The sequence below is a fragment of the Chiloscyllium punctatum genome, chromosome 3, assembly GCF_047496795.1.
Source record: "Chiloscyllium punctatum isolate Juve2018m chromosome 3, sChiPun1.3, whole genome shotgun sequence".
Classification (NCBI taxonomy): Eukaryota; Metazoa; Chordata; class Chondrichthyes; order Orectolobiformes; family Hemiscylliidae; genus Chiloscyllium; species Chiloscyllium punctatum.
In genome coordinates, this window is record NC_092741.1 from 57,251,232 (window position 1) to 57,275,195 (window position 23,964).

The window sequence follows — 23,964 nt, forward strand, 5'->3', positions numbered from 1 at the left end:
AGAGGGATATGGCCAGATGCTGGCAGGTGGGACTAGGTTGGGTTGGGATATCTAGTCGGCATGGACGAGTTGGACCAAAGAGTCTGTTTCCGTGCTGTACATCTCTATGACTCTCTAACTCTAAGCCCTTGGAGATTGACGACCTACAGAATTGATTAATGTCCTACATGAACATAGAAAAGGGTGTAGACTATTGAACCCCTTGAGCCTGATCTGTCAATCAACAAGATCATTGATCTTTGACCTAACTCCATTTGCCTACCTTGGGCCCATATCCCTTAATATCTTTGCTTAATAACAGTTGTCTATCTCAAATTTAACTTTAACAGTTGAGTTCCAAAGCTGCACTGCTGTGTGTGTGTGCACGTGTGTGTCTGCTTGCCTCTGTCTGTCTGTGTATAGAAGTGCTTTCTAACATCTCTCCTGAAAGGTCTGGCCCTAGTTCTTAGAGTATGCCCCGGTTCGAGAATCTTCAATCAGTGGGAATGGTTTATTTTTATTTACCCTATTCTGGTATAACCTCAGCTTTCCATACGAGTCAGGGCAATTTGAGATCCATTTCTGAACATTTCTTTCTGAAGTTATTAACTCATAGAAAAGTGAGAGAATTATAAGAGATATTATCCCCGAACTGCTACCACCACGGCTCCAAAATGGGCTGGTTAATGCATTCCTAATGACAGGTTTGGCACAGACCAGTCACGTGCCTCCAGCCTTTCCATCAAAATGGCAAAGGATAATATATACCCTCCCCATTCATTGTATTTCCATGGTGACTGTCATGACATGACAGAAGTCAAGATCAAGATAAATCCTCATCAGTTCAGACTTTGCTTTCTTAGAGAGAGATTCTTAGCTGTGGTTTACAGAGAGGAACAAAGTCTCATATTTCCCTTCACTGACAGTCTCCTTAAAGTATCATATTTTGGCAAAGGTACTTCAACAAAAGAAGCAGCAAGTAAACAGAAGTCTGAAATTAGAAACCTTCAGACTGGAATTAAAATCCAGCAGTCCCTCAAGCAAATTGAGGAGAGCCTGAGAATAAGAGAGTGTTAGAACTGCACAAGTTAGCATGTGTTGAAGAAATGACTATTATTAGTCTGCTTTAGATTCAAAAAGTCAAACAAACGTTTTCGGAAAAGGGAAAATCGCTAAGATGGAAAATAACCAATACTCTAGTTGATGAGATTATAATATCATCTTAATCAGCAAAAAGAAAATCAAACATGCAGATGGCTAAGGTTATGAGAGAGAGGCACGAAGAAACAAGGTAAGAAAATTGAGAAATAAAATCAGCCTGCACATCAAGACAGGGCATGATCACTGCAAAGACGTAAGCAGACAATGAGTATGTCATGTCCAAAATGGAGGAAAAAGATTTAAGCCAACACAAGGGCACAGCAGTAACTCATCAGGACTATGTCCAACAGAGGAACTTGATTGTCACTCTTCAACTCTGACCTCCAGCATCTGTAGTCCTCACTTTCCCCAAGCCCTTATCCTACTTCATACCCTCGTTGTCAAGGGGTCCACCACAACTTGGTTGAAACAGTCTAGAAGACCAGGGATTGAGGGGACAGTGTGCAAATTAGGTTAAGAAGATTGCAAACTCCAGAAAATTCAGGGTCACGCACATGGATGAAGGTGATTGGACATACCTGACTGTTCTACCAGTGTAACTCAGACAACTGTGTGGCAAATACTAGCTTGGTGGAATAAAAACAGAGAATGCCGGAGAAACCGGTGGTGTGTGTATGGAATGAGCTCCAGAGGAAGTGGTGGAGGCTGGTACAATTACAGCATTTAAAGGGTATCTGGAAAGATATTTGAAGGGTTTAGAGGAAACGGATCACATGCTGGCAAATGTGACTAGATTAGTTTAGGATATCTGGTCAGCATGAACGAGTTGGACTGAATGGTCTGTTTCCACAATGTACATCTATTTCTATGACTTAAGGTCTGGCAGCATCTGTAGAGAGAGAAGCAGCGTTAATGCTTCAGGTCCAGTATGACTTCTTCAGAAACTGAAGAGGGCTAAAAATGTGATGATTTCTATGCTGTTTTAGATGGCAGTGGGGAGGCGGACCATGTGGGACAGATGGAAATGTGTCCAGATCATAAGGCAAACTGCTAATAGTAGTAGAAAAGAGATATAGATGAAGGTTAGGTGTGAATAGCAGAAAATCAGAAAGTGTGTCAACTCTACTGAGAGCAAACCCATGCATTCAAGACTTGGTGGGGAGTGGGGTGGGAAGGGACTAATCAAAATGGAGGACTGAGTTTATGGTCTGACGTTGTTGAATTGAAGGCTGTAAAGTGCTTAATGGTAAATGAGGTGCTGTTCCTCTAGTTTGCATTGGTCTTCACTGGAACACTGCGACTGGCCTAGGATAGAAATGTTTGGATGAAATCAAGACAATGTATTGAAATGATAACATTGTTTTGGTGAACAATTGAGAAGGTAAGGTACTATTTTCGATTGGTGGAATATGAGTGTGTTTGAGGAAAGCAGTCAGTCTTTCTGTGAAACTCTTCTGATCTTTCTGTGATTCTGTGCGGTGCATTTTTTTAGCTTGTCTCTTGTTCATCCACTTACCCTGCAGGTGTGAATGTTCCTGACCATGAAATGACGTTTCAAAGATTTTCAGACCTCGTGAAACAGTCTCTTACCCCACATGTGGTTTGTCTGCATGGGAAGGAGTGTACAAGTAAGAGCGAGTCTACTTTGATGCCACACCGACTTTATGCTTTCTATATGAGACAATCTGCTAATGGTCTAATCCTAGTTTTTCTGCAATGATTATGTTCTTATTCCCTGCTTAGGCTCCTATTTGTGTTTCCTTTAGGATTTTAAACAACTTTGTGCGAAACTCCAGGCTTGGCATTCGAGTGTGCTTCCTCACGCTGACTCCTGTTTAGAGGTTGAGAATGTGGTGCTGGAAATGCATAGCAGGCCAGGCAACATCTGTGGAGCAGGAGAACCGATGTTTTGGGCATAAGGAATCCTGATGAAGGGCTTTTGCCGAAACGTCGATTCTCCTGCTCCTCGGATGCTGCCTGATCTGCTGTGCTCTTCCAGCAACAAACTCTCGACTCTGATCTGCAGTCCTTACTTTCTCCTAATGTTCAGAAGTGCAGAATTTTGGATTTTGTAATTTGGTTTTAGATTGTGCATGAGTTCAGAATCCACAAAACAGCTAGTTTTTGTGGTACGGGAAGAAGTTAGTGCTGGAGGATATAAAACTAGTTAGCACAGAGGAAAGAAAGAGTAGGAATTAATAGGCCGTTTTCAAAATGGCAGCCAGTAACTACTGGGATGCCACCAGGATAGGTTCTGGGACCCCAGCTATTCACAATATATATTAATGATTTGGTGACATCTCAAAGTTTGCAGATGATGCCAAGTTATGTGAAGGGTGAACTGTGACGAGGATACAAAGATCCTTCAGCATGATCTGGACAGGTTGGCTGAGTGGGCAAATCAATGGCAGATGCAGTTTATTTTGGATAAGTGTGAGATTATTCACTTTGGAAGCAATAAAAAGGTAGATTACTGCCTGAATGGGCTGTAAATTGGGAGAGGGGAATGCGCAGTGGGACCTGGGCGTCCTTGTGCACCAGTCTCTGAAAGGGAGCATGCAGGTACAGCAGGCGGTAAAGAAGGTAAATAGTATGTTGGCCTTCATTGTGAGAGGTTTTGAATACAGGAGCAGGGATGTGTTGTTGCAGTTATACAGGGCCTTGGTGAGGCCACTCCAAGAATATTGTGTGCGATTCTGGTCTCCTTTTCTGAGGAAGGATGCTCTTGCTCTCGAGGGAGTGCAGCGAAGGTTTATCAGGCTGATTCCGGGGATGGTGGGACTGACATGTGAGGAGAGGGAGTTCAGATGATTGAAAGGGGTTGGGGGGGGGTTTCTCATAAAGACTTATACAATTCTAACAGGACTAGACAGGGTAGATGCAGAGAGGATGTTCCTGCTGGTGGGTGTGTCCAGAACCAGGGGTCACAGTCTGAGGATTCGGGGTGGACCATTTAGGATGGAAATGAGAAATTTCTTCGCCCAAAGAGTGGTGAGCCTGTGGAATTCATTACAACAGGAAGTAGTTGATGTTAAAACATTCAATGTATTCAAGAGGCGATGAGATATAGCACTTGGGGCGAATGGGATCAAAGGTTATGGGGAGAAAACAGGATCAGGTTTTTGCAAAGGACAATCAGCCATGATAGTGATGAATTGCAAAGCAGGTTCGAAGGGCCAAATGGCTGCCTCCTGCTGCTATCTTCTATGTTTCCATGAGCCACTTTCAGAAGGGGGGGTTTCAATTGCATATAGAGAAAGTTCAATTAACAACAGCATCTTCATTTGGCACATTTCAGTGTGGGAAATGTGTCCTAAATCATATCCCAGGAGCACGTTTCGGTGATATTTAACTTTGTACACATAACAAAAGATATTAGGGCAGTTTACCAAGAGGCAGGTTTTAAGAAGGTGGACAGTGAGGTGGAGATGTTCAGGAGGCAGTGCCAGGACTTAGAGCCTAGGTAGCTGCCAAGGGTGAAATGATGAAAATTAAGTCACTTGAACTTACAAATTTGTTGTAATGTTAACATGCAAATATTTCTTTAGTCAGTTCCAATGTCTAAATATTGCTCAAGTTCATTTGTTTATCAATGCTCCTGCGAGCAAGGGCAGACTTTTGCCATTTGGATTGTCAGAGTGACCCCCCTGACCTGGAAATAGTTTAAGACGCTCAGTGCAGACAAATTGATTTGAAATGGTGTAATGAGAAAAGCCTGACTGTGGGTCATTTATTCGCCTGATTTGACAACACGCCTGATACTATCAAATGTTCCATCAAGATCTTTCCAGATAATGGTGTCTTCGCTGCGTCAGGCATTTTGCCATGATGTTTGTTTATTTTTCTGACTAGCTGTGAAGCAGGTTTTACAGAAAGTTCTGATGCACCTCCTGGGTGGCACTGTGAATGATGAAGAGGCAGAAGAGGAGGATATGCACCATTCTACTCCACTCTCCCAGAGGAGAATACACTGCTCTATGGCCTCCCTCCCTGGGTGGTACAAAGCTATCACACAGGTAAATGACAGCAGCCACCATTATTATCGTGATTATCATGACATGACAATTTTCCAAACCACCTAAGTAACTAATGAGGGTTTAGCTTTTAAAAGCATCAGAGAATTTTCCATTTCACCAGTTAGTATTTAAGTCCTGAACAGAATTTTTACATAAAGTCTCAGGCATCGCAAACTGCCATTTTTGTTCTCCAGCATCTGAAACATTTGACTTGTGACTGATTCTTGCCAAATGGTTAGAACTGCATTCTATTAATTTTTCTTTTTCTGTTCTTCGCTGTGAAAGACTGAGGACACTGCATAATGTAACTCACAGAATCAGAGCAGCACTGTTATGCCAAAGACAAATTGAGACATGAAAGAAAGACATGCTGTGACGAATCAGATCACATTCATGATTTGTTAATCCTGTGTTGGAACTGGTTCGTTACAAAATAAAACAACCGTGGCCTTATGTTCATCTCTGAGCTGGACTGTTAAAAGTTTCAGCTCCACTCCAGACACTTGAGCACATAACTGCTGTACACCCATATCTCAACTTACATTGTGAGGGATGAGCCAGAGGTGCTGGATTTTGAATAAGGTATTCAATTAAAGTTCCCATCTGCCCTTTTAAGTAGGTATTAAAGCTTCCAAGACACCGTTTGAAGAAGCACAGTTTTCCCCAACGTTCTCACCAACATTTATACCCCGACCAAAGTGCTAATAAAAGCTCTTTGTGGGATCAAACTATGTGCAAGTTGGCTGTTGCTGCATTTCTCATTTCACAGCAGCAACTAGAAAATGGATTCAGTTCATTGCATGTGAAGTCCATTTGAATGCCCCGAGGCTATCTTGTATAAATACAAATGTGTTCTTTGTTTATAGTGCTTTCTCACAAAATTCTTGCCTTTTTTTCTTAATCTGCCATCGTGATCGCTGTTGCATTTTCAGTGCATGTTCAAAATCATGGAACCGGATTTTCAAAGTACCATGGAGGTTGGGACTCTGTGCAGGTGGAAATTTAAAATGGAAATCCAGGAGGTCATCACAGATTTCCAACATCTCAGGGGTGGTCTTGTATTTTCAAAGAGGGGAGGGAATTAGAAGTTAAACAGCTGCTAATTAATGGTCCCTTGTGGTCAACAAGCAGCACGTGATGGAGCATACCTGCATCATCAGAACTTAAATCTTGATTGGGTAAGCCCTAGCAGTTTGGTGCACGATAGTACATACCTGCCAGATCAGCACTTTCCGCCCATCAATTTATAATTGGCCTCTCCTAATCTCTTTGTGCCAGTTGTAACTGCTCTGTAAATTTGCCTGTATGGCTTCCTTACATCTCTAAGGATACTGCTTTTCCCGTAAGGAGCTGTTTGCTCTCTCCGGCAGAACAATGGCTGTTTCCTGTTCGCCGTCGATACCATACTGGTAGCTCCTGCTTCAGGTTTGTTCAATATATCATTTCAGTTACATGACACTGTAGTCTCTGCTATAAATTCTGTGTCTTACTGTCCTGCTCCACAACCACATGATGAAGGAGCAGCGCTCCGAAAGCTTGTGCTTGCAAATAAACCTGCCATTGTGTAATTTTTAACTTTGTCCACCTCAGTCCAACATCGGCTCCTCCATATCATGAAGTAATGATAGAATAGCATAGCCAGGGTAAGGAATTCATGGTTGCCTTTCTGTGGCATGGCATTACTTTTTAAATGTTTGTCTTTTCCAAATCGGGAAACAGGATATCTTAGTGTTCTTCCAGAGATTTTATTTTTAAAAACTAGCAAAACCTACCTTGTAGTCAGAGTCAAAAACAGAAGTTGATGGTACATATGGCAGCAGATACCCCAGTGACTGCAGCTAAACAGCTGCCGGGCATTCCTGAACCACATGGAACAATGCTCTCCACTATCTTGTTCTTGTGCCTTTCACTTTTATTTATTCATTTATGTGTGCATTTATTGTCCACCCTAAGATTCCTTGGACTGAGTTGTTTAGCTATCTCAGAGTGCAGTTAAGAGTCTACCACGGTGCTGTGGATCTGGTGAGGACAGGAGTTTCCTTGCTTAAAGGAATTGGTGAACCAAATGGATTTTTTTATGATGGTGATTATGTGGTCATCAATGGATTAGCTTTTGATTGCAGGTATTTATTGAATTCAAACTTCACCATTTGCTTCGGTGGGATTTGAACCCATGAAACGCTGTTTTGCTAGTCCGGTGACATTACCAATAGGCCACCGCCTCCCCAGTTTGTCCTGCTCTGTGGAGAATAGTTTTCTCTCTACCCGATAGAATAGCATAGCCAGGGTAGGGAATTCATAGTTGTCTTTCTGTGACATGGCATTACTTTTTAAATGTTTGTCTTTTCCAAATTGGGAAACAGGATATCTTAGTGTTCTTCCAGAGAATCTTTTTTTTTAAAAAAAACTAACAAAATCTACCTTATAGTCAGAGTCAAAGACAGAGAAGTTGCTGGAAAAGGTCTGGCAGCATCTGTGAAGAGAAGTCTGAGTTAATGTTTTGGGTCCACTCACCCTTCCTCAGAAACGTTACCTCCATAGATGCTATGGAGGATGTTGATGAAGGAGCGGTGCTCCGAAAGCTAGTGTTTCTAATTACTGTAACCCTATTGGACTATGACCTGGTGTTTTGTGATTTTTAACTTTGTCCACCCCGGTCCAACACCGGCTTCTCCGCAATATCACTCCACAGATGCTGCCAGACCAGCTGAGCTATTCCAGCAACTTCTTGTTTCTGATTTACAGCATCTGCAGTTCTTTCAGTTTTTATTGTAGTCAGAGACCTGAGGCTTTCCTTGAATGGGATTAATTTGGATGTACTTTGTTCTGATGCAGACATCAGGATCAGGGAGCCCGTCCAAAAAGAGGAAATCCTGTGCCGTTGAGAAGGAGCAGGCCCCTCCTATCGTCATCATTTTCAAAGACCTCGAGACCTTCCTACCCGAAGTTCTGCAGAATTTCATTACCATCTGTAGGTAATGGATGAGCACACAAGTCTATTCTAATATTACTGCTTACCGTCAGTTGGAGAAGCTCCTGAACTTAACTGTGTTGAGCACTAGTCTGAGAACTTGGAAAATGTTACTTTTGAGGTGGATGAAGCTCTCTGTTGCCCTTGACATTTACAGTGGTTTGTGAGTGAGCGATGATGTGACCAAGTGAACCTAGGTAAACAGTTTACCAATCAATTGGAAGTATCTGAACTACATATACTGGCTAAGGCACAGAGAGAGAATAACTATCTGAAGGGGCTACGGCACTCCTCGTGGGAGAAATTCAACACTGATCATGTGTTTGCTCCTGGATATTAATAGAAGTTGAATATCGAGGGCAGAGAAAGCTCTCCTGCCACATTGGTATCTATCATTGAATGGGTAAAAGGCACCTTTATCTCACACAGCAGCAGCATTGAAACATGGCAGGGGTCATCATTTAAGGATATGGGCTAAGCCATCTAGAACTGAAATGAGAAATTTCTTCACCCAGAGAGTGGTGAGCGCAAGGTCAAAACATGCATGATTTCGAAAAGAAGTTGGGTACAGCACTTGGGGCTAAAGGGATCTAAAGATATGGGAGAAAAACAGGAACAGGCTACCATGCTGAGCAATCAGCCATGATCGCAATGAATTATGGAGCAGGCCCGAAGGGCTGAACGGCCTCCTCCTGCAGTTTTCTATGTTTGGACAAGGCCATTCACTCTCACTGTTAGGTCATAGCTCATCTGTACATGCAGCTCATTTACCAACCTTTGTTCCTTTTGACTTGACACTGTTCCCTGACAAAATCTACCAATTTGTCGGGAAAGCCTCAGTTGGCTCAGCATCCTCAACCTTTTTGTGAATCGCAGACTTCCTCAGTGTGAACAAGTGCTTTTGTGTCTAGTGAACACCTCCTATATTTTATTAAATTTGTCCTTTGGATGTGTGTGTGTCACTGGCTGGGTCTGCATTTATTGCCTGCCCTTAATTAAGAAGATCATGCCAGCTGCCTTAGTCCATCTGGCACAGGTACCCCATGCTGTTAGGGAGGGAGTCTGATGAATGAAGGGACGGCAATATATTTCTAAGTCTGGATAGGGAATGGCTTGGAGGGGAGCTTGCAGGCAGTGATGATCCCACATATCGACTGTCCTTGTCCTTCACGATGGTAGTGGTCACCCGTTTGAAAGGTGGACTTGAAAGGTAATTTGCTGCAACATAATTTGTAGTTAGTCCCATTTGCTGCTACTGAGCATCAGTGGTGAGGGGAGTGAATATTTCAGGTGGTGCTGACCAAGAATGCAGCCAAGCTTCTTGTGTTGTTGGGACCTCACCTATCCAACAACACAAGGCTGAATATTCCGTCTCACTCCTGTCCGGTTTTGTAGAGGTCACAAGGAGGTGAGTTGCGTGCTGCAGAATTCCTCAACCTTTTGCAGCCAATGTATTTATGCAGCTGGTTCAGATAATTTCTCGTTGATGGTGAGTTCCAGAATGTTGATGGAGGATTCTGCAATGATAATGCCAAATGTCAAAGGAAGATAGTCAAGTTGCAATAAAGCTTATGGGAAGGAAATAGGTTGCAATATGGATTGTGGGATTGTAGGTCGATTTGGGTTAATGAATGATGTGATTTCTAAACAGGTTCCATCTTATGAAGAAATTATCATTAATTCTGTTTTACTGTTGTTGCAGTAACTATATCCAACAGCTGCCTCTAGTGCTGGTTTTTGGAATTGCCACATCCCCGATCACTATACACCGAATGCTGCCTCATGCAGTTTCCTCACTGCTCTGCATTGAACTATTTCAGTCTCTTTCCTGCAGTGATCACCTGACTACAGTTATTGATAAGGTAATCATTACGCTTTACTGTGGAAAATACAATTTGCCGACCACCAATGTTCTGTGTTTATCTAAAGGCCTGTGCTTCCAAAGTGAAGTCAGTGTCAGAATAAATGTTTTTTTAATCTTAAAATGAAACGTTTGTAAGATAGCATGTGCCAAAACAGCTCTGAAGAAGAGTGATACCAGACATGAAACATAAAGCCTGTTTCGCTGTTCACTGATGCTGCCAGACTTACTCCAGCATTCGTGGTGTTTAAAAGAAATAGCGAGGTTTAGATTAGATTAGATTACTTACAGTGTGGAAACAGGCCCTTTGGCCCAACAAGTCCACACCGACCCGCCGAAGCGCAACCCACCCATACCCCTACATTTACCCCTTACCTAACACTACGGGCAATTTAGCATGGCCAATTCACCTGACCTGCACATCTTTGGACTGTGGGAGGAAACCGGAGCACCAGGAGGAAACCCACGCAGACACGGGGAGAACGTGCAAACTCCACACAGTCAGTCGCCTGAGGCGGGAATTGAACCCGGGTCTCTGGCGCTGTGAGGCAGCAGTGCTAACCACTGTGCCACCGTGCCACCCGAAAGGTCTTGCTACAATTATCCAACATGTTGGTGAGACTTCACCCAGAGTACATTGTACCATTTGGTCTCCTTACTGAGGAGTGAATATACTTGCACTTCGAATAGTTTAGAGCAGGTTCAGCTGTCTGATCATTCGGATGAAAGAGTTGTCTTATGAGGAAAAGTGAAGCAAGTTGGGCCTTTACTCATTGGGGTCCAGAAGAAAGAGTAGTAACCTTATTAAAACATAACCAACTCTGACGGGGATTGACAGGGTTGATGCTGAGAGGATGTTTTCTCTTGGGGGAGAATCTGGAATGAAGGAGCACAGTTTCAAACTAAGATGTTTCCTCCTAAAAGTGAATATGAGGCGGAATTTCTGCTTTCAAAGTGTTGTTTGTCTTTGGAATTCTCTTCCTCAATGACCAGTGACACTGCATCATTGATGATATTAAAGGTTGAGTTAAACAGATTTTTATTTAGGATTGTCAAGGGAGAGGTGCGTTCTGAGGGATAGGCAGGAAAGTGAAGTTAAGGCTGCAGTCAGATGTTATTGACCAGTGGACCAGACTGGATAGCTCTATTTCTTGTGATCTTTTCAATTCACAAATTCTTGTGTATATCACTTGTTGCTAGTTGTTTTAATTTAGTTTATTAAAGCATATTGTGCCTAGTTAAGCATGCTCCTGAGAGTGACTCTTTATCTGGTCAGATCAGTGGCAGATGGAATTTAACCCTGATAAGTGTGAGGAAGGAATAACAGGACAAGGGAGTACTTGATGAATGATAGTACACGAGGAAGCTCAAAGAAACGGCAGGATCTTGGGTGCTTGTCCACAGATCTCTGAAGGTGGCAAGACAGGTTAATGAGGTAGTTAAAGCATTTATCAGTTGTGGCATAAATTCTGAGGGCAGGGAGGTCATGTTGGAGCTGTACAGAACTCTGGTTGGGCCACAGCTGGAGTACTATCTGCAATTCTGATCACTACACTTTTGGAAGGGTGTGATTACACTGGAGGGGGTGCAGAGGAGATCCACCAGGATGTTGTCTAGATCGGAGCCCAGCTATGAAGAGAGGCCAGGTAAGCTTGGGTTGCTTTCTTTGGAGGCTGACAATTGAGGTACATAAAATAGAGGGGGAAGGACAAGGTGAATAGAAAGCAACTGTCTCTCTTAGATTAGGGGTCAGTAACAAGAGGCCATAATTTTAAAGTGAAGGGCAGAAGGTTTAGAGGAAAGAACGAGGAAAAAATGTTTTCACCCAGAGCATGCGCTGTCTGGGGAGGTAGCTGAGGTTGGAAACCTCTCGACTTTTAAACTGTACTTGGGTGAATACTTGAAATAACGTTCAGGGCTATGGGCCAAGTGCTGGAAAGTGAGTCTATTGTTGATTTAGAATTTTTTTTTTTTCTTGATGTATACTTAGTGGGCTGAAGGGCATGTTCTCTACTATATGATTCAGTGATTTCTATAAATGCATGTTCTTTCTAATTTTTGCAATCTTTCACAGTTGGTGCTGACGACGAAATTCCCTTTTAAGTTGAGTGGAAAAGTGCTTCAGGTTTTGATTGTCATATTCCTGTACCATGATTTTTCTGTAAGGAATTTCGTTAAAGGTTTTCAGGTAGGTTGAAGTTGCAAGCTGAAGGAGTTACGTAGATGGCAAAAATGTTGAAATTTGTTATTAATCAGTACCTTGTATTATCATCCCTTCCACCTCTCATGGCTCCTTGTTTTACCAGCTATCTTTGTTAGAACACTTCTACTCTCAGCCTCTTAGTCTCCTGTGCTGCTCACTAGATGAGGCCAATGGCAGGATTCGGAATCTTGCCCACGGTGACTGTGAACGTATCCGTCAAGTGCCATCTTTTATGAGGTAAGTAGAAGTTACTGGTTTCTCATCAAAGGCATGATTTATTTTTCTCTCACTTTCTGTCTCGAGTGTTTCCATCCCGCCATGTTTTGTATTTTGAGTTGGTTCATTTCATCCAAGTAGTGATTCTTAATGTGTAAGCTTTGGCATTGTGTATCGGTAGCTGTTAGAGATGAGCAAACAAGTAAATGAATGAATTAACGATTTATTTATTTATTGTCTCACATATCTTGAAGAAACTGTGAAAAATGTTTTGTTGCTACAATCCAGCACCATTTTGAGGTACAATAGGGACAAAAAGGAATTACTTAAATAAGAGTTCAGCTTCTGTTCAAATTGGGGCCTCAAACACGGCTTCAGAGCTTCTACAAGCTTTTCCAATCCTCGAGGAGTCCTGTTCCAGCAACAGCAGTGACCATGCTGATATTCCATGAGACCTCTGCTGCCGCCCCTGCCTCACCGACACCACCAGGATTCCAGGCTCCAGGCCTACTGCCACCAGGAGTCCCTGCTGGTGGCACCACCAATGCCGAGAATCCAGATTCCAGGCCTTGCCGCCAGCAGGGATCCTCCACTGTGGACACTGCCTTTGCCAGAGGTCCAGGCTTTGAGCCTACCGCCGCCATGAGACTAGGCTCTGGGCCTACTGTCACCAGGGGTCCAGGCTCTGGGGGTACCACTGCCAAGAATCCAGGTTCTGGGTACCACTACCACCACCAGAAGTCTCAGTCCACAACCCCATGCTGCAATCAGTGTCCTGCTGACACTGCTTCAGCCTCAACGATGAAGAAGAAAAGAAGGAAAAAAGATAAGTACCTAGAGAAAATGCTGCTGCAGGCCTGGAGTGGACAGGCTCCAATGAGCCTACTGTGTCAGTTCTATCATTGAAGAAATTTAATCCATTATCATTCTCTTTTTGCCTTGCACTATCATCCTTTTTGTCCGTTAATTAGTTCTGTCCTGAAATAAAATTTCCATTTTGTTAATTTCTTCCTATCTTTTTTCCTTGACTTGTTCATCTCTAATGTCTTCCAACTCTTTGAAATATCATCAGCCTCAAACCTTACCTCTGGTTTCTGACTCCAGATGTTAGTTGCCTTGCTGAGTATTTCAGGAATGTTGTATTTTTATTTATTATGACGTCTTTATTCCTTCAGCCTCTGGTATGTCAAAATTTCACTGAACTCTTGCTTTTCATTGTTTTACATTATGTAGTAAGTTTCCTTCTAATTCCTTAACCTTAACTGTGTAAATTTAAGTTTTTTTTAAAATCATTCCCTGTGAGATCTTTGGCACTAATGCTGTATTTGAACTTCTCATTAATGCTGCCATATTGGAACATCTCAGTAACGCTGCCATTCTGTTCCACTCAAATATTTTGCAATGATGCATGGCTTTTGAGTAAGTGTTTTTTACCATCCTCTTGCTTCTGTTTGCCATTTGATCCTGCTTCTATCTGATTTAATGAACGTGATTCTGTGAAAGGCAAGAACCTTTCTGCACCTCCTCTCTCAGATTTGGAAGGCAACAGAAAGATGGCACTGACTTAGTTATGTATGTACTCCAGAAGCTGTCGCCTTTCACCAATGAATGTACAATAGTTAAGTCCAGGAGATTGCAGTGATCTGATTTGAAGTGAGCTGTCATTGGGAATATAAGTGGAGGGTAAGTTTTGGAACATTTTGCGGGCAATTGGCTAAAGAGAGTTGGAGGTTACTGGCTGACTAAAGAAAGTCTCAGTCTATTTGTACTACAGTGATATGATTTAAATCAGCAGCCAAAGTTTAGAGGGCTGTTACCTGGGCATTTCTTCTATATTATTACATTGGTCCCGTGTTGTGGTCTAAAAATCCAGCAATGTATTTTATGATGTCAATGCTACAATTCAATGCCTTATTTCATTGACCCCCTCCCCCAGTCTGTTAGCACTAATCACTGTTCTGAAGAGGAGTCATATCGGACACAAAACGTTAACTCTATTTCAGTCTCCTCAGATGCTACCGGGCCTGCTGAGTTTCTCCAGCATTCTCTATGTTTGTGTAAGCCCTCTTATCGTTGTATCTCCTATTGGAAAAATTAATCTGTGTATGCATTTTCATTTTAGATATGTTGATTGTCAGGATTCTGAGAAGCAGATTGAACTTTTGACTAATGATCAATATTTAAAGGTAAACTATTTGATTATTCAGCATTCCAAACAAGTTATGGGGGCAAAGTGCTTATCCTGCTCATCCTTCCTAATCAACCCTGGCCACTTATCATCCACTGCTCTAAACTTAAACTGTTTGTCCCTTTAAAGCTTCCTCATGTCCTCACCTTGCCCTATCCCTGTATCTTTCTTTAGTCCTGTGTATATACGCACAACCTTCAGTCCTTTTGACTCCAGCCTTTGTTATACTGGTGCTCCTTAAGTTGGTAGACCTTTCAGTTGCTCAAAGACCCCTCTCTGAGATTTGTTCCCAATGCCTCCATGCTCTTCATCTCTCTGCAACTTTCACAGCTTCATCATAGACCCATCTTAATAGGCAGATGTCTGTTCACGCCTTCCACCTCTCACATAATGTGTTACAGTCTCACTCAATGACCTTTCAACTCTTAGCTCTTAACTGTTCTCTACTTTTACTTTCCACCACTTAAAAACACCATGAGATGTTCCTAAAACAAAAGTTGCTGCATAAATGCAAGTTGCTGTTGAAGCTGCTTTTACCTCCTGAAGTTGACCCAGTTGTAAGGTTGATAACGTTGTGCTGCCGGATACTGTTGTTTCTCTAAAGTGGAAAGATTTTCTTGATTGGACTACAAGAGTAAAGAAATAATTTATGCAGAAATTGGTTAGGCTGAAACTAGAGCACTGTGCGCTGTTTTGAGTGCCGCATTACAGTAAAGATGTTAGAAACATTGGCGAAATTCATCTTCGATACACCAGGATGATGAGAACCCATATTAATGAAGAAAACCAGGACAATTCCTGTTCAAAAGAGAACTTAAAGGAGTTTCACTGAGCAGTTACGAAGGCTACAAAGGAATTGGGTAGAATGAATATGGATTAATATTTGATTTTGGGCTGAATTTAACAGAGGTCCTTCCCACTGCGTCAGAGTCCAGGAGCTTGCCCAGAGTAGGACAGGAACTCACACCTTCTCAGCAATGGTTTAGTGAGCACTGCTGGGATCACAATAGCCCTACTGAGGAACTGAAGCAACATGAAAGCTGAGCAGATTGAGGGGGGACTGCCTGACCCAAGCTAGGAGGCCCTGGCAACAAAAGACTAGGATAGGCAGAGCAGGGAAGTAAGAGAAACCAGATTAGGGGAATTTGTTTTATGGAATATGGGATGTTTGACACAAATGGTAGTTGTGACCTAGGCTGTTGACTATTTTATGGAAATTTCGAGTAAATGCAGAGAGATACTCATCTTTTTGCAAGAAAGTACGGTTTTGGATTGCTCCAGAAGCGATGGGCAACCACACAATGGATTGATAGCTCTTATTCAATGCTGTTAAGTTGCATGGTTTTGCTTATGGACACAATTTAGAATCTTATCTGTTGTCTACAATTTATGAGTGACCCAAGTGCGGTAATGTCACGAACTGTGAAATGTTTTACCCAGTCTGTGGAGGTCATTCCAGCCAATCTACTTCAAAACTGGCAAGAACCGTGGACTTTGGTCCTAGCAATAGCAGATCCAGATGATTAAATACTTTAGGGGTATATAAAGATATGACTTTCTGAGAATTTTCAGTTCATTGTTGGGTGATAATTGAAGATAAAGCAGTAAAAGCTGCTTCCATTTTATTTGTCCCTCAAATGATGCAGGATGATGTACAGAAGCTGCTGAAAGACCTCCATATTTACCACGAGAATTACTTCCCAGTTCTGAAATGCCTTCATGTTTTCACATCGTCTCTTCCAAAATACCCTTTGGGTAAACAGGTGAGTGCTCCCTTAAATGGTACATGAAATACATAACTGGAATTTTTTTTATTGTTTATGCTGCTAAAGACTAATGGAATTCGGGGCTTCTAATACTTTCGGGGTTTGTAGAAGGCTTATTATGTGAGCTATCCTCTGTCATTCACATTGAGAAGATCCAACTGTTATTCGCAAGCCCTTTCCTCGTTATGCTGCTACTCTGATACAGATGAGTTATTGTCTAAAACCACCAACAATGCTTTAATGATGCTAACAGTGGCTCAGTGATTAGCACTGCTGCCTCACAGCGCCAGGGACCTGGATTCAATTCCAGCCATGAGTGACTGTCTGTGTGAAATTTGCACATTCTCCCAGTGTCTGTGTGGGTTTCCTCCAGGTGCTCCAGTTTCCTCCCAATGTCCAAAGATGTGCAGGTTGGGTGGACTGGCTATGCTAAATTGCCCATACTGTCCAAGGATGTGCAGACCAGGTGGGTTAGCCATGGGAAATGCAGAGTTATAGGGATAGGGTAGAGGGGGTGGATCTGGGTGGGGTGCTCTTCAGAGAGTCGGTGTAGACTTGATGGGCTGAATGGCCTGCTTCCACACTGTAGAGATTCTATGAATTTAAGCATAAAGTAACAGGGAACTTTTGAATCTATAATTGACCGTCTGTGAATGGAATTACTTTCTCATTATGTCAGCGAAATTGTTATTGGCAATTGTTAGTGGAAGGAAGGAGTGTCTTATGGTCCTCCATTGTTGAAAATTAATTAATTCTAGCAGTCAGAACGGAGGGCATATTGCACTCAGCAGTCAAGTCACTGAATATCACTCGTTTAAATATTTAACTTAGTGAAACTCTGCTCTATTGCATTTCCTCAATGTTTATTGATTCTTTAGTCCTCCGGGGATCAGTGATTATTTATTCAAGATGTTAATTTGTTGTTTATAGTCCAGAACTTGAGTATTGCTGGATAAAGAGCCCACTAACCAACCAATCAGTACACTGATCTCTGGATTGCTACAACGTGTTGCTGAGACAAACCTGCAGGTTCTAGGCTTTCATTACTGATGGAATAAATATTGAAAATGCAACAGCCTACTTGGGGTCAGGGTGCCACCAGTGGGAGAGACCCCATATTTCCCAGGTCACAGGATTCCCCTGCTGCTGGTAAAAGAACCATTGGAGGTGGGTATGGCACCACTGCCAAAGAGCCCGAAAACCCAAGTCTTCCAGCTTGCTCCACAGGGAGCAGTAAGATCCTACCCTATCTGAGAGTCTTCATGTGGATGTTACTTTTTAAAACATGAAGAACCCTGTGTCTCAAGAAACAGAGTTGTTGTTGGGAAGGCAGTCCTCTTGTTACTGTGGATTGTGTTATGTGTGACTGCTGCAGTTAGCAAAGAGAGTCCATCCTCTCTATAGTCAAGGATTCACCACCATCCAGGGGGCATGCAGCTTGAAATGACATGGTCTTGCTCCAGCAGTTAAGGCCCTTCAGCTGGTAACAGCTTTTATACATATTGTAAACATTTCCTTATCGAAGCTGTGATTTCCGTTTGTCATCATTTACTCCAGAGGGCAATTAATTACATGGATGTTTCAGACATCTTAGGGGAGTGAGAGATTGATCGCAGTGAAACATAAGGCAAGATGTTCATTTGCATGGCGCCATTTTACAGCTCTGTACTGGGCATCTGATGGTCAGTTGAGCTAACACTGTATGCTCTCACATCCTGTGCCTGAGGTGTGGTCACCAACCTTTTGAGGAGTACAGCAGGCATCCAAGGCCTAGATCTGAAGCAGGTGACTCAAATTCACCCAAAAAGGTTGTGTTTCATCTTTACTTTTAGTCACTGCAGCATGCTGAATGAAGTCATGAGTAACCAACAATTTGCTGTTCTGGGCAAAAAGTCTTGCGTAAATCATTATTATTTAATGGTGCTGTTTTTCTCTTTCAGTGTACTTTGAACTTTTTCTTCAGTTGCCCATTCTATGCAATTTACACATGACTCGTAATTCTCCACAGATCAGGGAACTCTATGTTACATGTTTGGAGAGGAACGTATGGGAAACGGAGGAGTATAGCTCTGCCTTCCAATTGCTTGGGTAATTATGATCGGCAGTGATTACATTCTCTAATTTCACTCACTCCTTTGGAATCTCTCAGTATTTTGCAGCTGTAAGCCACTGCACTTACTGCTTTTAAGTGCCTCCTGCCACTTCTGGAGAGGCTGACTGTCAATGATGCGTCCTTACCTTCATGGTTCATATGGTCATTTTACAAAGAGCTTGCAGCACAGACACAGTCCGTATGGCCAAACTGGTTGATGCTGGCTGCAGCCCTCGTTATTGAGCCGTGTCAACAAGTATGCTGTTTTTGGAAAATATAGGGTGTGATGGACTCTCAGGGGAATGTAGCGTGAATAGTCAAGTTTCTGGTATTGAGACTGGCTCTAATGTAATGAGGAGTACGTTAGATTCCAAGCGATCAATTATGATAGGGGACTCTCTAGTCCAAGGTACAGACAGATGTTTCTGTGCCCTGCAGCGAAAAATCAGAACAGTGTGTTGCTTCCCTGGTGCCAGGATCAAGGATGTCTCAGAGGGTGCAGAATGTTCTTGAGGGGGAGAGGGCCCAGCAGGAGGTCATTGTACACATTGGAGTCTGGGGTAGAAGTGACCTTTACAAGAAGGATGGATTGCACCTGAATTGGAAGGGGATGAATATACTAGCAGGTAGTTTTTCTTCAAAATGGAGTTGCTTGTAGATAGGATAGTGAAGAAGGAATTTGGTATGCTTTCCTTTATTGGTCAAAGCATTGAGGAGTATAGCAGTTGGGAGGTCAGGTTGCAGCTGTACAGGACATTGGTTAGGCCGCTTTTGGAATATTGCGTGCAAATCTGGTCTCCTTCCTATCGGAAAGATGTTTTGAAACTTGAAAGGGTTCAGAAAAGATTTACAAGGATGTTGCCAGAATTGGAGTGTTTGAGCTATAGGGAGAAGCTGATTAGGCTAGGGCTGTTTTCCCTGGAGTGTCGGAGGCTGAGGGGTAACCTTAGAGATTTATAAAATCTTGAGGGGCATGGATCGGATAAATAAACAAGGTTTGATCCTTGGGGTGGGGGAGTCCAGAACTAGAGGGCATAGGCTAAGGGTGAGAGGGGAAAGATATAAAAGTGATGTAAGGGGCAACTTTATCATGTAGACGGTGGTACGTGTGTGGAATGAGCTGCCAGAGGAAGTGGTGGAGGCTGGTACAGTGCAACATTTAAGAGGCATTTGGATGGGTATATGAATAGGAAGGGTTTGGAGGGATATGGGCCGGGTGCTGGCAAACGGGACTAGATTGGGTTGAGATATCTGGTCGACATGGACGGGTTGGACCGAAGGGTCTGTTTCCATGCTATACATCTCTATGACTCTATAATCCACTGTGCTTTGTGTACTCGTGTGTTATCTAGTTTCATAAATGCATCTGTGCTAAATTAATTCAGTCCTTTCGTCAGCTAACCCCAACTCAACTCTTTCATTTATGTCAGACCACAGGATTCACTACTGTTTCAACAATTGTAAAGTATTCACAATTTCTTTTTAAATTCATTCATATGGGTGATGCGAGGTCTAATGTCTCGGAGACCACTTAAGAGTCAGCCAAATCACTGTAAGTCTGAAGTCGCATGTAGACCAGACCAGATAATGATGGCAGATTTCCTTCTTGGAAGGACATTGGTGAACCAAATGGGTTTTACAATAATTGACCGTGATACATGATTGCCAATTTTTTTTATTGAATTTAGATTTCACCACCTGCCATGATGGGATTTAAACCCATGACCCTAGAACATTAGTCTGGGGCTCCGGATTCCTAGTGCAGTGATGCTATCACTGCTGCTCCTTAAGGAATATCATTGAGACTTTATATTTACATTGCTGCAGGAACATGGCCTATTTGCCAGATGAATTTGAGACTGTAAAACCTATCATTTTTGTTTACAGCAGCAGTTTAATGACTTGAAACAGGAAGGCCAAGTAGAGGCTGTTTCCTGCTGTAACACTGGTTTACATTTCTTAAATTTTAAGAGGTCGAATTCCCTGTTTTTCTTCTGGTTGGACTACACCGCCCTGTGGCCCAACATTTCAACTCCCCCTCCCACTCTGCCGAGGACATGGAGGTCCTGGGCCTCCTTCACCACCGCTCCCTCACCACCCAACGCCTGGAGGAAGAACGCCTCATCTTCCACCTCGGAACACTTCAACCCCAGGGCATCAATGTGGATTTCACCAGTTTCCTCATTTCCCCTTCCCCCCCACTTTACCCCAGCTCCAAACTTCCAGCACTGCACTGTCCCCATAACCTGTCCTACCTGCCTATCTTCCTTTCCACCAATCCACTCCACCCTCCTCTCTGAACTATCACCTTCATCCCACCCCCATTCACCCATTTTACTCTTTGCTACCTTCCCCCACCCTCCTCCCTGACCTATCGCCTTCATCCCCACCTCCACTCACCTATTGTACTCTATGCTACTTTCTCCCCACCCCCACCCTCCTCTCATTTATCTCTCCACCCTTCAGGCACTCTGCCTATATTCCTGATGAAGGGCTTTTGCCTGAAACGTCGATTTTCCTGCTCCTCGGATGCTGCCTGAGCTGCTGTGCTTTTCCAGCACCACTCTACTCCAGACGTAGGGTGAGTAAGCCAGTTCAGTGCTGCTCCAATTTTGAGCTAATCTGCTAGGAGGCATGCAAAACACCTGGCATGATTATTTCCATCTCGTGGTCAGCATTTTCTCTTCTTGTCTGATCAGTTGCTATATGCATTTTGCATTTTTGTAATAATTAAACAATATTATGCAGGGCACATAGCTACCCATTTGTTCTAAAGCATTGGAAAAATACAGTATTCTGCTGTTGTCAAGTTACCCACAATCTCACTGAATGAACGGACAAGCTCAAGGGGCTGAATGGCCTGACCTGTTCCTACCTTAGGTGGAAAAGGGAGGTTCATTTCAGTACATTTGTTGAATTTATGATGCGGGTAAAGTATGTATTTTTTTTTCTATCTGGCACAGAATGATGGCAAATAATGAACTGGTGAGTCTGCTGCAGAAATGCATAGACGTGCTAAAGTCTTCCAAGCAACAAAAACCTCTCACTGACATAAGGCAAAAACTTGAAGAATTCCTCTCAAAGTTTCAGAAACTGGATGGTAAGTGCTGAGCAATGTATTCCACTGATACAATATTGTTGCATGACAAGTCAGAATTTGCCTTGCAGTGCTGAGATTTCCAGTATCATTGTGGAATGTGTCAGCTGACAAGACTCTTGCATATTAAATGATTCATTCAATTCAATTTCCTAGAACTATACAAAGAGATCCTTTGGTGCATTGTGACTGTTTGAAAGAGTTGTCTCATTAGTTCCACTCACTGCTCTTTTTCAATAGTTCTGCAAATTTCCCCTTTTTTGGAATTGGTACACTTCTCTTTCGCGTATAATAAATCTACTTCCAACATCCTTTAAGTAATGCATTCCAGATTGTCATAACCTTTGAGTTGTTTTTTAAAAGCCATTTCATTGCCACTAAGATGTGTTTGATTGATCATCTCTCATTTGTGAACTCTTGTTAGTAAATGGAAACCAATTCTCCCCACCTTCTCTATCAAATCTTTCCTTCACCTTTCTGTTCTGAGGAAAACAGCCCCATCTTTAGTTTCTCCGTGCAATCGAAGTTCCTCAACTCTGGTAAAGTTAGAGAAAATCTCCTCTGCACACTCTGTCGAAAGTTTCAACAACCTCCGTGGGGTAGACACAATTTGACACAGCTCTGTCACAGAGACTAACCTGTGATTTAAAAAGTTTTGGCATAGTTCTTTCATTTTAGTACTCTATGCCTTTATTAATAAATTCAAAGGATGTACAATTTCAGTAGTCTTCTCAATTTGTCCAACTGTTTATTTATCTAATTTGCATATCTAAACCTCCATGTTTCTGTATCCCTGCACCTCCTTCAAAATTGCACCATTTAATTATAATTGCCACTTCCTTCTAAAATACAACACTTTACACTCCCCTGCACCAAATTTCATCTGCCGTATCCCTGACCACTCTTTCATATCTTTTGTTTTAAATCGGTGTGCTTACAGACTTGAGCAATACCTAATCAGTTTGGAGTTAGTCACCATTTGCATCAGTGAATGTAGAAATGGATACAAGACCTTTTGTTCCAGTTAATTGTGATGGTCACAACCTATTAGTCATGAGTTATGTTTATCATGCTGAGGAATTCTAGTGATGGAGAAATGAAATCCATTTGTCATCCTCTGCTGTGTAATGTCAGATGAATTAAGACACGGGTCAGAAGTTAAGCAAAATTAATGGTGGCAATGTGAATTTTTCCAGTACACTCGCCATTTATCTCAATGATCTTTGGATGAGATTGTCAGTTTTCTTTCCATGTAATGAGTGTTCTCTATCCCTGACCCACTGACCACCAAAACGCGTTTAATGGACAACCCTGCCAGTTGATTTAGAAGGCAACAGAGAAGAAACCCTTTGGCCGATGGCTGCCTTGGGACCTTTATATCTGAGGTGAAAGGATATTTTCAAACCCCTTGGACAGCTAGGCAGGCATACTCTCTGCTTGTTTGTATTTGTGTTAAGCCTACAACGAGAGTTTCCTGCTAACTATTGGCGTTATATGTGTAAGAGACCAATCTGCCTTATTGGTTTTAAAAAATTCCATGCCAATTAGTTTTGATTCCGATTTAAGAAGTCTTGGTCCTGATCAGACAGTTGCACAAACATTTACAATGGGAGTACTTAAGGCCACTTGGATGTTTTAATGAAGTTGCCAACTCCAGTTGGAGGTTTCATTAGATGACCTCCTACCTTTAACTGTCTAGTCCAAAAGCCTTTATCCCTGATCTTTAATATTTTTATAACTAATGAACAAAGACATTGCATTGTTATAACAGGACAGAAACAGGCCATTTAGTCAGTGCTAGTGTTTAAGCTCCTCACGAGTCTGTCTTCCCTCCTTGTTTTATCAAACCTGATTTGCGTATCTTTCTGTTCCTTTATTGCTGGCATACTGGTATTGCTTTGCCTTAAAAGTAAATGAGAAGAAAGCTCATTTCTTTTAAATACCTTGGTGGTTTTTTTTGTTTCTTGCGTTGATCAAATTAGCCTTTAGCTGATGGAGTCTCTGAAGTGTTTGTAGAGGCTGGATCGCCTTCAGTAACAGCAAAGGGAGCACAGTCAGCGGCTATTTGGCCCTTTTTGTTAATAGCACTGTCGCCCAGCAATGGATAAGCAAAGTAATGCCATTTGGTGAGTGGCACTTACCTCACACTATCACAAGGAGATTCTGTTTTTATGTCAGTTTTATTTTCTCTTGTCCCGAAGTAGTTGTTGGGTGGTATTTGTATGGAATGGGCTGCCAGAGGAAGTGGTGGTGGCTTATACAATGGCAACATTTAAAAGGTATATGAATAGGAAGGGTTTGGAGGAATATGGGCCGAGTGCTGGCAGGTGGGACTAGATTGGGTTGGGATATCTGGTTGGCATAGACGGGTTGGACCGAAGGGTCTGTTTCCATGCTGTACATCTCTATGACACTATGACTGTAAGTGTTCTTTGGAGGGGGAAAAAAACTACCTCACTGATCTTACAAAAATC

At 42.5% G+C, this 23,964-nt stretch overlaps 1 protein-coding gene across 1 annotated transcript in view; it reads left to right on the forward strand.

Annotated features, from left to right (window-relative positions):
• Positions 1 to 23,964, forward strand: part of orc3 (origin recognition complex, subunit 3) — a 69,496-nt gene that overhangs the window by 24,394 nt on the left and 21,138 nt on the right. The window contains exons 5-14 of the mRNA XM_072553668.1: positions 2,604 to 2,708; positions 4,933 to 5,096; positions 7,932 to 8,071; positions 9,770 to 9,929; positions 12,003 to 12,116; positions 12,235 to 12,368; positions 14,470 to 14,533; positions 16,182 to 16,298; positions 18,310 to 18,389; positions 21,357 to 21,493. Of these exons, the coding sequence (XP_072409769.1) occupies positions 2,604 to 2,708; positions 4,933 to 5,096; positions 7,932 to 8,071; positions 9,770 to 9,929; positions 12,003 to 12,116; positions 12,235 to 12,368; positions 14,470 to 14,533; positions 16,182 to 16,298; positions 18,310 to 18,389; positions 21,357 to 21,493 (1,215 nt within the window). The remainder of the gene's footprint in view (positions 1 to 2,603; positions 2,709 to 4,932; positions 5,097 to 7,931; positions 8,072 to 9,769; positions 9,930 to 12,002; positions 12,117 to 12,234; positions 12,369 to 14,469; positions 14,534 to 16,181; positions 16,299 to 18,309; positions 18,390 to 21,356; positions 21,494 to 23,964) is intronic.